This window comes from Bubalus kerabau, chromosome 20, assembly GCF_029407905.1.
Source record: "Bubalus kerabau isolate K-KA32 ecotype Philippines breed swamp buffalo chromosome 20, PCC_UOA_SB_1v2, whole genome shotgun sequence".
In the NCBI taxonomy this organism is placed as follows: Eukaryota; Metazoa; Chordata; class Mammalia; order Artiodactyla; family Bovidae; genus Bubalus; species Bubalus kerabau.
The window spans coordinates 61090045-61104200 of record NC_073643.1 but is presented as its reverse complement, the minus strand read 5'-3'; the positions used below and the strand labels follow the sequence as shown (position 1 = coordinate 61104200).

Here is a 14156-nt window from a genome sequence, read left to right as displayed (position 1 = left end):
AGGAAGGGCCCAGGCCGCCTGTCCCCCTGGGTGCAAACAGATGGAACAAAGGCCGGCCCACCCCCGGCGCCCGGCGCCGCCCGCAGTCATAAAGGCCCCGGCGCCCGGAGCAGCACGCCCGCCCTGCCTGGGAGCTCGGCGGCCACAGAATCGAAACTGTTTCCAGCACAATGACCCTGGGCTGTGGGAGACGTCACTGGGGGTTGGGAACAGCGGTGCGGATGGGAGCCCTGGGCCTGGGCCTGCTGCTTGGGAGGGACTTGCTGGCCTGGGAGCTGGGCCTCCAGGGCCAGCACGAGCCGCCCCCCCACTGCTGGGTCCACCGTCCCCCTCAGCACCGCGCCCCCACTGCCACCCTCCACCCAGCTCTGTCAGAGCCCCCTGCCCTGCAAACCCATAGTCCTGGCAACAGGTCCCCCCCAGCAAGGAGCCTCGCGTGTCTCGGGCCCACCCCCACGCCAAGAACCAACAGGGCCAGTTCCCGTGTGCGGGATCAGTGACCTGGTCTAGTTCATGGGTGTCTGAGAAGCTCCCGCCAGCAGCCCAGCGTCTAGCTGGCTCTCGGCACCTTCCGCGGCCATGGCCCAGGCCCCTGCAGGGACTCCAGCGGCAGAAAGAAGGAGGGAGATGGGGGTCTAATAGAGAAGCGTTGGGGACAGGGAGGCCTCTTCCAGGGGTCGTCCTGGGCTGTGGATTCTGTGCTTGGGTCGGGAGTGGGCTCTGGTTCTGAGCTGCAAGCTCTGGACTGAGGCTTGGGGCCCACAGAAGGGCCCCGGGGGTTCTGGGCTCTGCTCTGACGCCCGGATTCTGAGGTCCGGGCTCAGGGCCTCAGGCTGAGTTCCCGCAGGTAGGTGCTAAGTTCTGGGTCGGGGGTCAGGCTCTGTGCCCTGTGCTTCGGGCAGCAGCTTAGTCTCCGGGCTCTAGGCGGTGGCCCTGGACTCTGGGTGGAGGGCCTGTTGGCCAGAGGCCGGGCGGGGTCGCCATGCTGCTCACAGTCTGGAACGTCCTCTGCTTGGGAGCAGAGTCTTGCTGGTCTTGTGGGCCGTGTAACCCCCAGACCACAGCAGGGCCAGGTGTGTGTGCGCACTCGATGCACTGTCCAAGTGAGACATCCTCTCCTGCAGTCGGGAGCCGGGGCGCAGGCCAGCAAGACCCCGGGAGGGGAGGCCAAGCCCTGTGGCCAGGAGGGGAGCTGCTGAGAGCCCGCCCCGACTACACAGCAGGCTGTTTCTGCTCCAGCGAGGGCGCAGGCAGAGGGCACAGCGGGGGCACAGCAGGGGCAGGGGCAGCGTGGGTCAGGGCCCCAGGCAGGCACTCCCCTCCCTCTGTCCTGACTGGGGGGGTGGTCATCTGAGAGCCTCAGCAGGCACCTGAGCCTGCGCCCTCCAGCCTGCGGTATGGGCTGAGGCGGATAAGGGTGAGCCTCCTGGGCAGTGGACGTGAGGGCCTGGGAGCAGATAGATGGCCGTCAGATACACGTCGCCAGGGACCCGGGGAGCAGAGACGGTGGGGGTCAGGGTCATGGACGGTGAGCAGAGAGACTTGAGGAGGAATGTGACCTCGGGGAGATCAGAGATCCTGCTGGCGAGAGGGAGCCTTGGTCGCAGATACCACGAGTCACAGAGCAGAGCTGTGGGGAGTGAGGAGGTGATGGGGGCTTCACTTTCACTTTATCAGAGACCAAGAGGCTTCGAGTCAGTGACCGCGACCACCCAGAGGTGTGTGATCTTCCAGGGATCGAGGCCCTGATGGTTAGAGACTGAGGTGTTGCCGGGGACCTGTGAGGTTGGCGGTTGCTGCCACTGATGATGGGGGATGAGGGACACTGGTCATCGGGGACTTGGAAGGGAAGACTTGGCAGTCACCCGTGTTGAACGCAATGCCTCTCACTGGGCAGTCGGAAGATTTGATGGCAAGGAGGCCCCTCCGCAACCAGGGGCAGTGGTCCTGAGGTCACTGGAGACAAGTGACCAAGGACATTGCTGAGAGACGCTGGTGCTAGGGTGGCGTGGGCCTGCGGACGCTGATCACGTATGAGCAATCAGACCCGTCCCTGACTAGGAAAGTCCTGATCGGTGACGCTGGTGACCACACCCTGCATGACCCGGAATAGTAGTGACGGCATGGTGGTGGTCGGGCGCAGGGGCGTCGGCAGCCGGGCAGCCCGCTGGGGACACTGCCGGAGTGGGTGTGGCATGGGTGGTGAGAGGTGGTTAGGAGACGTGACCGGCAAGCAGGGCCTGCCACTGGAGACACTGCTGAGCACAGCCAGTGACCGGACACAGCCCCCAGCAGAGGCCTCGATGAAACACCGGCGATCACGACTGGGCAATCGGCTGTTAGTAAGCGGATGTCTACGGTCACAGGCTCTGGTGATCAGATGTGTCATTGATCAGGAGTGTTAGTCCTGATGACCGTCCCCAGTAACCAGAATCATTGATTAGAGAACAGCACTCAGTGACGTCAGTGGTCAAAGACACCGGTAAGCAGGTTTGCCGGTGGACACAGTGGTGAGCAGGGAACTCAGACACAGGAGCTCGAGAGGGTGGCAGGGGGAGCCACCCCCTGGGCTTTCCCTGAGCCCTGCTGAGCCCTTAGGAAAAGGGCCAGCATGTGGCTAAAGGGTGCAGAGCCCACAGCCTCCCTGAGCCTCCTCCCCCACACGCACAGAGACCCCAGGACCCCCACCAGGCGGTGAGGAAGTTCCGGTGGCACAGTTCAGGGGAGGCTCAGGAGCTCTTCCGTCTGAATCCCAGGGCTGTAGGACCTGTTCGCTCTTAACAGTCTCCACACCCAGGCGGGACTCAGGAGCCCCGTGAGCCCATGAGGCAGGCCAGAGGCATTCACAAAAGTATTTTATTATTCTTAACAGTATTCACTTTGAAGGAATAGGAAGAGCGCATACAATTTTTACAGACAATATATAAATGTTGTACATAATTAACAATAACTTAGTTCACTAATCCAAAATAAAACGAGCCAAATAAAACATAAAACCAGAAAATACTGCCGATTCTTCTTCTTATGCGGATACTAGTACAAAATAAGTTAGTCCGGCTGTGCTGCCCTATTGCACTTGGCCTGCATCGGCACAGTCCCCTTCCTGGGCCGGCCCCCGCCAGCCGCCGCGGCCGCACACACTCTCCGCCCGGACACGGCTATGCACAGCTGTACCTTGGGAAGGGTCCAGACAACCACAGCACGGCACAGCGGGGCCCCGGCAGCCCCACCTGCCGGGCGAGCCCCCGAAGCCTGGAGCAGCCCCGGCCCCCGGCCCCCGTCCGAGGACGGTGCGATCTGAGAGCCTCTCCAGCCACAGCCTTGGTTTGTAGGTTTTCTTTGTTCCACAGCAAGGGCTCTTGTGGCCACGTACAATTGACTGGACCCAAAGAGTTTAAAAATAAAACAACTCGTCAGCGAGTTAAGCTTATGCAGGTTTTCTCCTTTTGTTTTTTTATATGTTTCTCTTTTGCGTCGGTGTTGGAGAAGAGGGGGGTTCAGGGGCTAGCAGAAAAAAGACGTATGTACAGGGCGTCTCCGGCCGAGGCGGTGGCACAGGCTCGGGCCATGGAGGGCGCTCAGGCCAGGCTGGCTCCAGCCTCAGGACCAGAGAGCGATGTGGGAGACGCTTCCCCTCTCAAGAAAGCGCTTCCTTCCTGTGACCCAGCCCTGGCCTGGGAATCCGCACAGGGCCGCCCCTGATTGTCTCTGCCCTCCGGGGCCTGCGCAGCCCCCCTGGAGAGGCTCAGCCCAGCTGGGTTCGGCGCTTGCAGAGGGGGCCCAGGTCCCCCCAGAGACCTGCCCCCAGAGCCGGGCAGGCAGGCTGGCCACGTGGCACCCGGCCCCAAGAACCAAGTCTCCCCATCCTCGTGAGAAACCTGAGCCAAAAAAATTCCTCCGCCTGCTCCCCTGTCTTCTCCGCGGCCCCCGAGTGTCCCTCGCCCGCTCGTGTCTCTTCAGAGTTGTCCTTTACGCTTACAGTCCTCAGCGGAAACCCCGCCTGGGTGCAGCCAGGCCTGCCCGGGAGCGGCTTCACAATGGCGGCCAGGGCGCCCACAGGTGAGGCCGTGCGTGTCCAGCTGGGCGGGCAGGGGCCGCGGTCTCGGGGCGGGCCGGCCAGCTGGGTACTGGGTCCCCCGCGCCGTGGGAGCGCCATCCCTGGCGTCCTTCTGTCAGTCCGTGGGGCGGTCCCTAGCCCATGGCGGTCACCATGCTGGACGGGTGGGGGTGGCCGAAGGAGAGGCTGGAGGAGGGGTGGATGGGCGTCGGGGTGGGCAGCATGTGGCCGGAGTGGCTGAAGGGCGGCAGGTGGCCCACAGGCGCCATGTGTCCCGCCAGGGCGGCGGCGCTAAAGGGGGAGGCCTTGTCCTGCACACACCTGGACAGCTCCTCAAAGCACTCAGACCCCTTCTTGCTCTTCTTGGACTTGCTGGACATCTTCCGGTTCCGGGTCTGGATGCCTTCCTTCTTCATGGTCAGCGGCCTGTTCACCTGGGGGGCCACGCAGAGCTTTCAGAGGCTGGAGCTCCCCTCCCGGCCAGACCACGCCCCCAGCCTGGCCAGGGGGGCCCCTCCCGAAGGCCCATCGGCCTCCAGGGCCTTCCCGCCCTCCCTGCCAAGAAAGGCGCCTGTAGGGCACTGCCCCCCCACCCCCACCACCCTGCAGAAGCCCACCCACTGCAGGCTTTGCTTCTGAGCAGAGATGCCCGACCAGGGGGGCGTCCTCCAGCAAGCTGCCCCCCTCGTGGGAAGCCCTTCTGGCGCTCGCTTCCCAAGCCAAGCCACGCCGGGGATGGCGGCCCAGGCCGCTCCCCGCAGCACAAAGCCCGAGGTCCCCAGGGAGGGGCGGGCCGCTCACGTTGTGCAGCTTGTAGTAGAGGCCGCAGGCGTTGCACACGGGGTCCCCGTTGGCGTTCCGGCGCCACAAGGTGGTGGTCGTCGTCTGACAATTTGCGCAACAGGTGCCTGCTCTCCTGGCGGCCGACTGGGGGGGCGGGACGGGGCAGGGTCGGCAAGCTGGGCTCCCACGGCCCCCCGCGACCTCCCTCCTGACCCTCACACCACCCTGGCTCCCTTCCCCAACCCACTGGGCCCAGGAGCACGAATCGCACAGGAGTCTCTGCATCTCAGAATCAGAAACCTAAACCATCACAGAAGTTCAGACTGAAGTGCTCTCAGAGCCAAAGGGGCTGCAAGTGCTGCAAGGGGAGGCAGCCACCTCCCCCAGCCCTCGGAGCATGAATGCCACACACGGAAACCGAGGCTCGGAGAGGGAGCCCGTCTAGACGGCTGGCCCGTCCCCCCCCCCCCCGGGTGCCTCAAGCTGGGGCTGCAATTCCCACAAAATCCACAGTCCTGGGCACGTCCAAGCCCCAGGGCCAGAAGACGGGGCCCCGCAGCTGCCCAGGGCAGGGAGGACAAACGCTCAGGAGTCAAGCTGCACACCGCCCAGCGCAGTAGCCACTGGCCACGTGGCCATTTAAATTCAACTGAACTACAGTTTAAGCAAGTTAGAAATACAGTTTCTTCAGTCGCAAGGGCCACATTTGAGGGGATCCCTAATCACAGCACAGCTGGAAGCTACCACAATGGATGGTGCATGCCCAGAAGGCATCCATTGGTCACAACCTACTGGACAACGCCGATCTACCTGTCCAGGGCCCTGTCCCCCAGTCCCCAGGGTCCCGACTGCCCGCAGCCCCTCGAGGAGTACAGGCCTGACCCGGAGCACCGGACTCCTGGAGAAGGCAGCAGCAGGCGCCCCAGAGGCGGGCTGAGAGGAGCTTCAGCCCAGAAGGCAGCCTCGCTCTCCAGCCCCCACAGCAGCACATCCCAGGGAACGGTGGGCGGCGGGCTGGGGGGGGAACCCAGGCCAGCAGGGGCAGGCGTGACCCCAGGCCCCAGCCTGGTCCAGAGGGGCCAGCCTGCAGCCCCGGGCGGGGAGGGCTGAGGGTGAGTAAGCAGCCGGAGCTGGAATTCTGACTCAGGGGCTGGCCTCGCATCCTCCGCCTGCCCGGGCCCTCACCCCGCCCTTGCTCCAGGAAAAAAAACCAGGGGCCCCCGAATCGGCAAGCGATTTAAGCCTCCCTCGTAAATCACTTCGCCCTGAAAAAATATATTTATTATTCTTAGCATTTTACGCATTATTTGCAGAGTGGAGGGTATTAGAAATTTCAAAACAGCCCAGCGAGAGGCAGGACTGAGCCGAGGAGAGAGACTGAAAACTCGCGGAGTCCGGAAACAGATACGCGAAGTTTCCTTATCTTTGGGCTGCAGATGTCCGGATAGGAAACTCCGGCAGGAGATCCGAAAGGGCATTTTTTTTAAATCACTCAAATGAAAATACACAGTATAGGTGACTCCATGGAAAAATAATAAAGGGCAGGTTTTTTTTTGGTGGTTGGTGTGTGTGTTTTATTTAAATAAGCACGAGGAGACTGTGTGTTGGGAAGCCAGGGAGAGCAGCCCCGGGCTACAGGGAACATGACTTCACGGCCCTATTTTTAAAAGTTTAACAGAGGCCAGGGGATGGGACCTGGACCCCTGGATGCTCTGCTCCAGTGGTTGTGTTGGGGGGAATCCCTGAACGTACCAGGTGGGCTGCCCAGGGGAAACATGGCCTGGAAAGAATCTAGCCTAAAAAGCCAGGCTGCCCCAACTGCCAAGCAAGTGATTCTCATGATAAAAGATTTCCAGCAGCTGCATTTAAAGGCTTGGTTTTTTGTGTGTAAATAAGTGCGGCTCGGCCCAGGTCGACGCTCCGCCCGGTGCTCCCCCACCCCCAGGCCCCCGCTGCTCCTACCAGCCTCCGCTTGGGCTTGATGAGCGGCCGGTTCTGCCCGTTCATCTTGTGGTAGAGGCCGCAGGCGTTACACAGGTAGTGCCCGGTGCCGTCCCGCCGCCACAGAGGGGTGGCTGTGGCCCCGCAGTTGACGCACTCCCGGCCTTCTGCAAGGGGACGGGGGACACAGGGTCACACGGGCCAGCCTGCTGCAGGGGCCTGCGGACTCTTAGTTCCAGCTGGGCTGGAGAGGGACCAGGAGGTGGGATTCAGAGGGCAGCTAATGGCAGGGAGGGGAGCGGGCCCCAGGTTCTGCTCAGGGCACCAGCTCGAGCCGGGCCGGAGACTGGGCCCCTTCGAGTCCCTCTCCTCTCCGCCCCGTCCTCTCTCCCCAGCTGCGCCTGCCTCTCCTGGGTCCCTGTCCCGGGCCCTCAGATTCTGCTCTCCGTCCCCCGTCCTCGGTCACTTCCGTCTCTCTCCCCAGCCTCCTGTGCCTTCCGCCAAGGCCCTGGACTGGGATGGAAGTTGCTGCTGTTTCAAACGAAGTAAATACTCAGCCCTTTCGTTTTTAGGCCGAGCAGGCTGAGTGACCTTGCGGGGCAGCTCTTGGTGGTGCTAGTTTGTTTTGTTGTGAGAAGACCATCTGGAATTCGAATAGAACGTAAAACCAATTTGAGAGAAAGGACGACTTAAAAGGCCAGCGAGCTGGTCAGACAGGGCCCCCCAACGTAGGACCCAAGTGGGCACGGGCGGCAGCCTCAGTGCGAGCTGACCCTGCACGTTTCTCCCCACGTCCTTTAAATTGGCAGCCCACACGGGCAGGAGCGTGCGGCTGCTGGACTCCGGAGTGAACGTGCTGAAAGTGCTCTCAAAGGGGCTGAAAGGAGGTGAGGACGGCGGGAGCCCCACAGCAGCCTCAGCGTCTGCTCCCTAGCCGGCTCCAGCCAGTCCCCGCAGCCCCGGGCAGAGGCAGCCCCTGACCCCCGAGCAGGGAGGGAGAGGGAAGGACACGCCAGGGGGCAGGGAGCGCGCTGGTCCTGGGAATTTGGCCTCGGGGGAACTCTCCCAAGGAGATTGGGAGCCATGAGATCCCTGATCGAGTTGCAGATCTAGATTCCTTAAGGGTCTAGAGCCCTGAGGAGGGCAGAGGGCCCCCAGCGCAGCACCAACGTTCACGGACACACGGACACACACGTCTGAGCTGCCACGCCACGCTCCCTACACCCGGCGTTCTCTCTCACACAGTCATGAGAACATTCGCTTCAGGCTCAGGGAAGGGACAGGGGACCCCGGGCAGGCAGTGGCCCACCTTGGAGGGGAGGGTAAGGAATGGGAACAGGAAGCAAACTCTGGGGCCACCAGGAGCACCTAAGAACGTCTGCCTGCTCCCCCATTCTGGGGACTCAAAGATCGGTCGGGGGCCATCAGCCACCCCGGATCAGAGAGACCCGGGCCGCCCCCTCGCCCGGGTCTCAGCCCCCTCCCACCAAACTGCAAGCCCTCCCCACTCCCGGGAGGCCCTGGGCCCTCGCCTCACCTGAGCAGGAGCGGGCCTTGCTCCGCTGCTTCGGGGTGAAGCTGGAGGCCGGGCCACCCAGGAAGCCTCCGGGGTGGAAAAGCCCACTGCTGTAGTCGTGGGCGGCCGCTGGCACGTAGGAGGGGTAGGTGGGGATGGGGTGGTGAGTGGCAGGCTGGGTGCCCATGGCGGCCAGGCTCGGGCGCAGGGGGCTGCCGCCTTCCATCTTCATGCTCTCGCCCAGCGGCACCTGGTACTTGATGCCATCCTTGTCGTCCCCCCTGGGGGCGGCACTCCCCCCTGCCGAGGAGGAGGCCGGCGAGGCGGCCCCGGTGGTGCTGGGGTCCGGAGACACTTCCTTGGGGGGCGTGGGCGGGAAGCCGAAGAGGTGGGTGCCCGAGTGGGCTGCGGTGGGGGTCAAGGAGGCCACTGAGCCGCTGCCGCCCCCGCCCCCAGCCCCGGCCCCCGGGTACACGGACAGGGGCCCCCCGGGGCCTCCGGCGGCCGAGGGGTGCAGGGGCGTCTTGGAGAAGGGGCTCACGGTCCAGGGGTTGTGGTGGTGTGCAGCGGCCGCGGAGAGAGCTGCCTTGCCCCCGTCCAGCCAGGGCAGTCCCGGGCTGTGCAGCAAGTGCGGCCGGCACATCTGGCCTCCGGTCAGGCGGGCTACGGGGGAGGGGGGAGGGGGCGTCAGGGTGCGCAGGGGGAGCCAGGACGCCCCACTGCCGCGACCCCTACCCAAAGACAACTGGAAACATAACACCCCAACCGACAATTCACCAGGAACGTCAGTCCCCAACTGAAGGACAAGTGGCACAGAAGGAGCCCCTGGACGAGCCGGGAGGGCCCCCCCTACCCCGCAGGTCAGCTGGAAACAGGCAGAAGCCCCAGGGGTCCCAGAGCCTCAAGAGGCCGCTGCCCCCTCCTTTCCCGCCCCGATTTCTCAGCGGCCCCGATTGCTGCGGACCCCACATCCGGGAAGCAGGCAGCGGGCCTCCCCGCGTCCAGCGCCGGGCGCTCGGAGTCCGGGTCCTGGTCACTCTCGGGCCCGGGGCTCACCGTGCGCAGGGCTGTAGGAGACGCGCGCGCGCGCGTGGGCCGGGTTGGCGTAGTAGGGGTTGCCCTGCGAGTCGAGGTGGTTGAAGAAGACGTCCACCTCGTCGGGCGGCAGCAGCTGCGCCGGCTCCATGTAGTTGTGCGGCAGGCCCGGGTGGTGCGAGTCGGGGTGCTGCGCGTTCAGCACGGCGGGGTGCGCCATCCAGCGCGGCTGCTCGGGAGCCACCTCCATGGCTGGCGGCGGAGGCGCGGGGTCTGCGCGGAGGCGGTGGCGGCGCGCCTGCACGACGGAGGGGGCGTGAGGGGGGCCATGAGGGGCGCCGCCGCGGCCGGACACCTCCAAGCCCCACCGTGAGGCGTCCCGCGCGCCGCTGCGCCCCAGCCGAGCTCAGCCGCGGACCAGACCCGGGTGGGAGGAAAGCCCAGAGCTCAAAACGAAAGGAGGGGCGCGGGGGGCCGGCTCAGCCACGCACGCTCACACCGTGACTCGGGTACCCAGAGCCACACACTTCTGAGCACGGGGTCACACGCGGGGACAAAACCCCGGCACCAGTGACCCTAACGCACGTAGACAGCCGCACTTTAGTCATTCCCCCATCTCGCCCCGCACCATGCCACCCCGCACCATCCCTGTGCACAAACGCATAAACAGACTAAAAAGTTAAAGCCCGGCGCCCGGGGGGGCCCCCGCGGGGCGCACGATGCTGGCGACACTCATAGAACTACTCTTGGCGCTGACCTCTCCCCCCCAGACACACACACACGCGCGCGAGCGCGCGCGCGCGCACGCAGCCCCACGGGCCAAGCGCCAGCCCCCCGCGCGCTCCCCGGCGACACAAGCCGAACTTCTCACCGAGGCTCCGCACAGCGGCCACCCGCGGCCCGGCCCCCGCAATGACCTCTCGGAGCCCGGCGCGCCCCAGGACCCCCCCGCCCGCTCTCGCAGCCCGAACTTACAGACGCAGCGGCGCGGGAGAGGCGCGGCCTCGGCGCGGGCGGCGCGGGGTCGGGGACGGCGCGTCCGGAGGGCCGGAGGGTCTCACGGGGTGCGAGCAGGGGGCAGCGCGCGCCTCGGCCTCGGGCCCGCCCGGCTCCGGCCGCTCCGCATCGTCCGGCCGAGCTGGCGCCAGCTCGCGGCTCCGGCACAGACATGAAGCGGGGGCCGCGCGCGCCTAAGAAGCGCGCGCCAGCCAATCAGCGCCGCGCGCCGCCCAGCCTCCGCCCCCCATTGGCCGGCCCGCGGCTCCCGGGCCGCGGACTCCGGACGCGCCCGCAGGCCGCCCCCCGCGCCCGCCCGCCCCCTCCCGGCGGCCCCTGCTGCCGACGCCCCCAGCCCCAGGACTCGCGCCCCGCGGCGAGCTGCTGCGCCCTTTTCTCCGGGCCCGCGTGGTCCCCCTACCCTCCGGGCCCTGCTCCCAGTAACTAACCTCCAACCCGGCCCCCTCCCCAGAAGCCTGGGCCGCGCACCCTCTGGGCGTTCGGTGTCCTCTCCCGGGGACCCCAGTCCGTCCACTCTCTCGGACCCCGCCTCCTTTACCACTGAACGTGGCCACGGTGGTCCACCTACCTCCCCAGGCCGTTCCGTCCCCCAAGGGGGACTCTGGCCAGACCGGGGGCCAGGGGTTCGGAGGACAGCTGCGGGTCAAGAGCAGCGAGGGGCAGGAACTCCAGGGCCTCCCGTGGGCACCTGGGCCTCGGGCGAGAGGCCGCTTAGGACCGCTGGACCCGGTGGAGGTGGCCTGGCTGGGGCTCCGGGGAGGGGGAGGGGGCGCCCCCTTCCCGGGCGTGGCCTTTGCAGACCGACGGGCCGAACTGCCTGGGGCGAGGCCGTGCAGACCCGGACTGGCGCCGGCGCCGGCTCGAAGGAGACGCCTCGGGGCGGGAGGAGGCATTTTCTTCCTGGGGGGTGGGGTGGGGGGGGTCCCTAAGAAGTCCCCCGGGCAGAAGGAGACGGTGGTCTGAGAACTGAGACCTCAGCCACCTGGAACTGCTCTCCACAAACGTCCAGTCCGGAGATGCAGCTTCGGGTGAACCCGGCCCCGCGCGCCGCTGTCTTTGCTCACTCCCATTGTACAGACAGGAGACCGAGGCGCCTAGGGAGTGGGTCGGGAAAAGGAAATTGGGGAGGGGGCCTGGAACAGGTGCGGGGGTAACGGGGAGTCACCGACGTCCTCCAGCCCCTCTCCCCTCGCTGGGCCCACGGCCCTTGGGGGTAGAAGCCCAGAGGGATGCTAGGTGGGCCCACGGCAGGGGGGAGGGCCGGGGTCCCGGCCACCCCCGGGAGGCGGGGGGAGGGGCGGCAGGATTGACAGTCGGTAATTGGGTAACTGGAGGCGGCTTCTCCGGCCCGGCAGCCCCGCCACCGCGACGCCGGGCCCCTGACGTCACCCGATTCGCCAGGAAATGAACTTTTTAATAATCTGAGGAGGGAGGAAAGCCCTCGGTCCCCTCGGCTCGGGGGGCACCAGGCCAGGCTGGGCTCCGCCGGCATGCCCCCGTCACCCCCTCCAAGGCCAGCTCTGGCAGCGCCACGGGAGCCTCCCCCTGCCTCGGCGTCCCGCCGGCCCCTTCTGTCCGAGGCCCTGGCGCAGGTAAAGGAGAGGGGGGGGACAGTGGTGCAGAGACCTGGGCCGAGGGAAACCGAGCGTCTCTGGCCCTTGGGAACCCGTCTGCCCTGGCCGCTGGCCGCGCCTCCCGCTCCGGGGCGCGCGGGGCCCTGGCTTCTCGGAACTCCGCTCCGCGGGAGAGGAGGCCGGCGCTTGCCGGGTAAGAGGCACCGGAGCCGGGAGCGAGAGCTCGAGGCCCTGAGCGCCGAGCCTCGGCTGCCGGCCCGGGCAGGTGAGTGGCCTCCGCAGCCTCCCGGCTCGCGCGCCAGAAACGCGCGCGGCCTGGCCCGGACCCACGGTCTCTCCGTACGTCTGTTTCTGCTCCCTGCCTGTAGCTTACGACTCATCAACGCGTAAAACGCAATCGCAGCGAAACCTCCAGCCTGTCTTGCCGCCTCAGAGCCCAGCAGGGGCTTCTCAAAGACAACGAGGCACCGGGGACCATCCCCGGTGTCCGGCAAGGCCGCCCCATGGAGTTCAAAATCGGGGACGGAGCGCGGGAGGCCCCGGACTCGCAGGCCGGCCGCCAGGCAGTGAACGCCGGAGCCGAGCGGAAGCTTACCGCCGGCCGCGATCCCAGCGTCGGTTCGCGGGGAGACGGTCGTTCCGAGCTTTCAGGAGAGCAGGTAATCGCCTTTTTCCCCCCAAAGCGCGGTTCAAATGATCTCCGGGGCTGGGTGGGTCTGCAGTTTCATAACCGCGAGCTCGGCTGCAAGCTCCTCCGGGGCAGCCTGAAGCCCCTCCGGGGCAGCGTCCCGGCCGCCGCAGGGATGGAGTGACCTGCCCGGTGGGTCGCTGCTCGAGCCGCAGCCCTGCGCTGCCCGCCGGCCCGGCGCAGCTCGAAGCCCGAACGGGGGGATTTAATTACTCCGCTCGGCGGCTCAGAAAATCGCCGCGAAGAGGAGCTTAGCAGCACAGTTAAGCAATGCTCGAGCGGGGGGCCTCCGGAGAGCCGCACCAGCCCCGCTTCCCGCAATCCCGGCCTAGAAGAAAAAAGGGAAAGAGGGACCCTGCCCCGTCTCCCGGGAACGTGGGGTCGCCTTCCCAGAGAAGGCAGGCGGGCAGGCGGCCTGCTCGGCCGCGGCCTCCACGGTAACTGAGCCCCTGCGTTGGACCCGGGACTGCTGCCTTCTCCCGCAGGAACGAACCCGCGGGGAGAGGAAAGCAGGGAGCCAGGCAGCTCGGCCCCCAGCTGGCCAGTAATGGGGGGTCCCTCGTGAGTGTGTCCGCTGGACAGACCGATGGATGCTAACCAGGGGCCTCCCCGACTGAGCAGTCAGACCATGGGATCCCTGCTGAGGGAACAAACCTCCAGGGAGGCTGAAGGCAGCTCCCAGCTCCTAGGATGGGCTGGGCTGGGGTGGGGATCCGGGGCTGCAGAGAGCGGATTTATGTCAACTTAGGGCCTTGGACTTTGGGGGTTTCCAGACACCCACTTTGGAGGCACATGTTCCTTTTTTTTCTTCTTTTTTTCTTTCTCTCTCTGTCTCTCTTTTTTTTTTTTTGGTTCACTCGCAAGGATTGTTGCGAATGCGGGTCGCTGCCCTTTGGTCTCACTGAAGCTGTCCCTTTCCTTACATGGGAACAAGATTTTACCAAGGACTGGGGAAGGGCAGCCGCGAAAACAGTTTTCTAACAACCTTTTCCAAATGACTGGAGACTCTCCGGTGGAGCGTGGCTCAGCGGTGTTTGGGTGCTTTCGCAGGGAGCTGGGAGTGCAGACATCTGGAGCCTCAGCCCCGCGCCCAGCTGCCCAGGGGTCCTCCATCCTGGGAAAGCCTCCTCCCCGCCCTTTGTTTCAACTTCGCTCCCCTCGGGGACTGTAAGTTCGCCCTCTCTTTGTAACCTCTTCTCACCTTTGCCCGTGGGCATCTAATTGGCCAGCAGTGCAGGGCGCTCAAAGAAATCCATTTGCTTAGCGGCTGCCTTCCACAGAGATATTTCATTTGCCACCCAGCAGCCCCCCAGCTCCACTCCTGCAGTGTGACTTGAGGGGTCCTGAGGAGGAGTAGGGGACTGCTCTGGCCAGAGGGGTTCAGAAGTCTCTAAGGCAAGGCCTGAGATCGGGCCTCAGCCATCCTCCAGAGGGGCACCCCTGTGCGGAGCCCCTGCTCTTTGAGGCTCACTCCCAGCCCCCTAAACTCCGACTCTCCCTCTCCTCCTGCTCCCTGCTGCTTCTCTCACTCCCTGCATGTTCTGG

The 14156-nt window shown here is 65.5% G+C and overlaps 1 protein-coding gene across 2 annotated transcripts; it reads right to left on the bottom strand.

The window, feature by feature from the left end:
- Positions 1–2838: 2838 nt before the first annotated feature.
- Positions 2839–11129, bottom strand: GATA2 (GATA binding protein 2). 2 transcript variants are annotated; one of them, XM_055557841.1, is made up of 6 exons: positions 10918–11129; positions 9354–9630; positions 8319–8960; positions 6803–6948; positions 4859–4984; positions 2839–4491 (listed from the first exon to the last, which is right to left on the bottom strand). In XM_055557841.1, exons 2-6 carry the CDS (start codon positions 9580–9582, stop codon positions 4192–4194), a joined length of 1443 nt encoding a protein of 480 aa, XP_055413816.1. In that variant the 5' UTR covers positions 9583–9630; positions 10918–11129; the 3' UTR covers positions 2839–4191. The 2 variants fall into 2 exon arrangements, with proteins under 2 accessions (XP_055413816.1, XP_055413815.1); XM_055557840.1 differs by lacking the exon at positions 10918–11129 and adding an exon at positions 10308–10486.
- Positions 11130–14156: the final 3027 nt, after the last annotated feature.

Excerpts from the sequence above, each read along its gene's own strand:
- GATA2 (XM_055557841.1), bottom strand. The coding sequence starts at position 9,582 with ATGGAGGTGGCTCCCGAGCAGCCGCGCTGGATGGCGCACCCCGCCGTG. Across the intron at positions 4,985-6,802 it reads TCAAGCCCAAGCGGAGGCTG|TCGGCCGCCAGGAGAGCAGG; the intron begins GTAGGAGCAGCG and ends CCGCCCCCCCAG. Across the intron at positions 4,492-4,858 it reads TCTACTACAAGCTGCACAAC|GTGAACAGGCCGCTGACCAT; the intron begins GTGAGCGGCCCG and ends GTGGCCCCCCAG.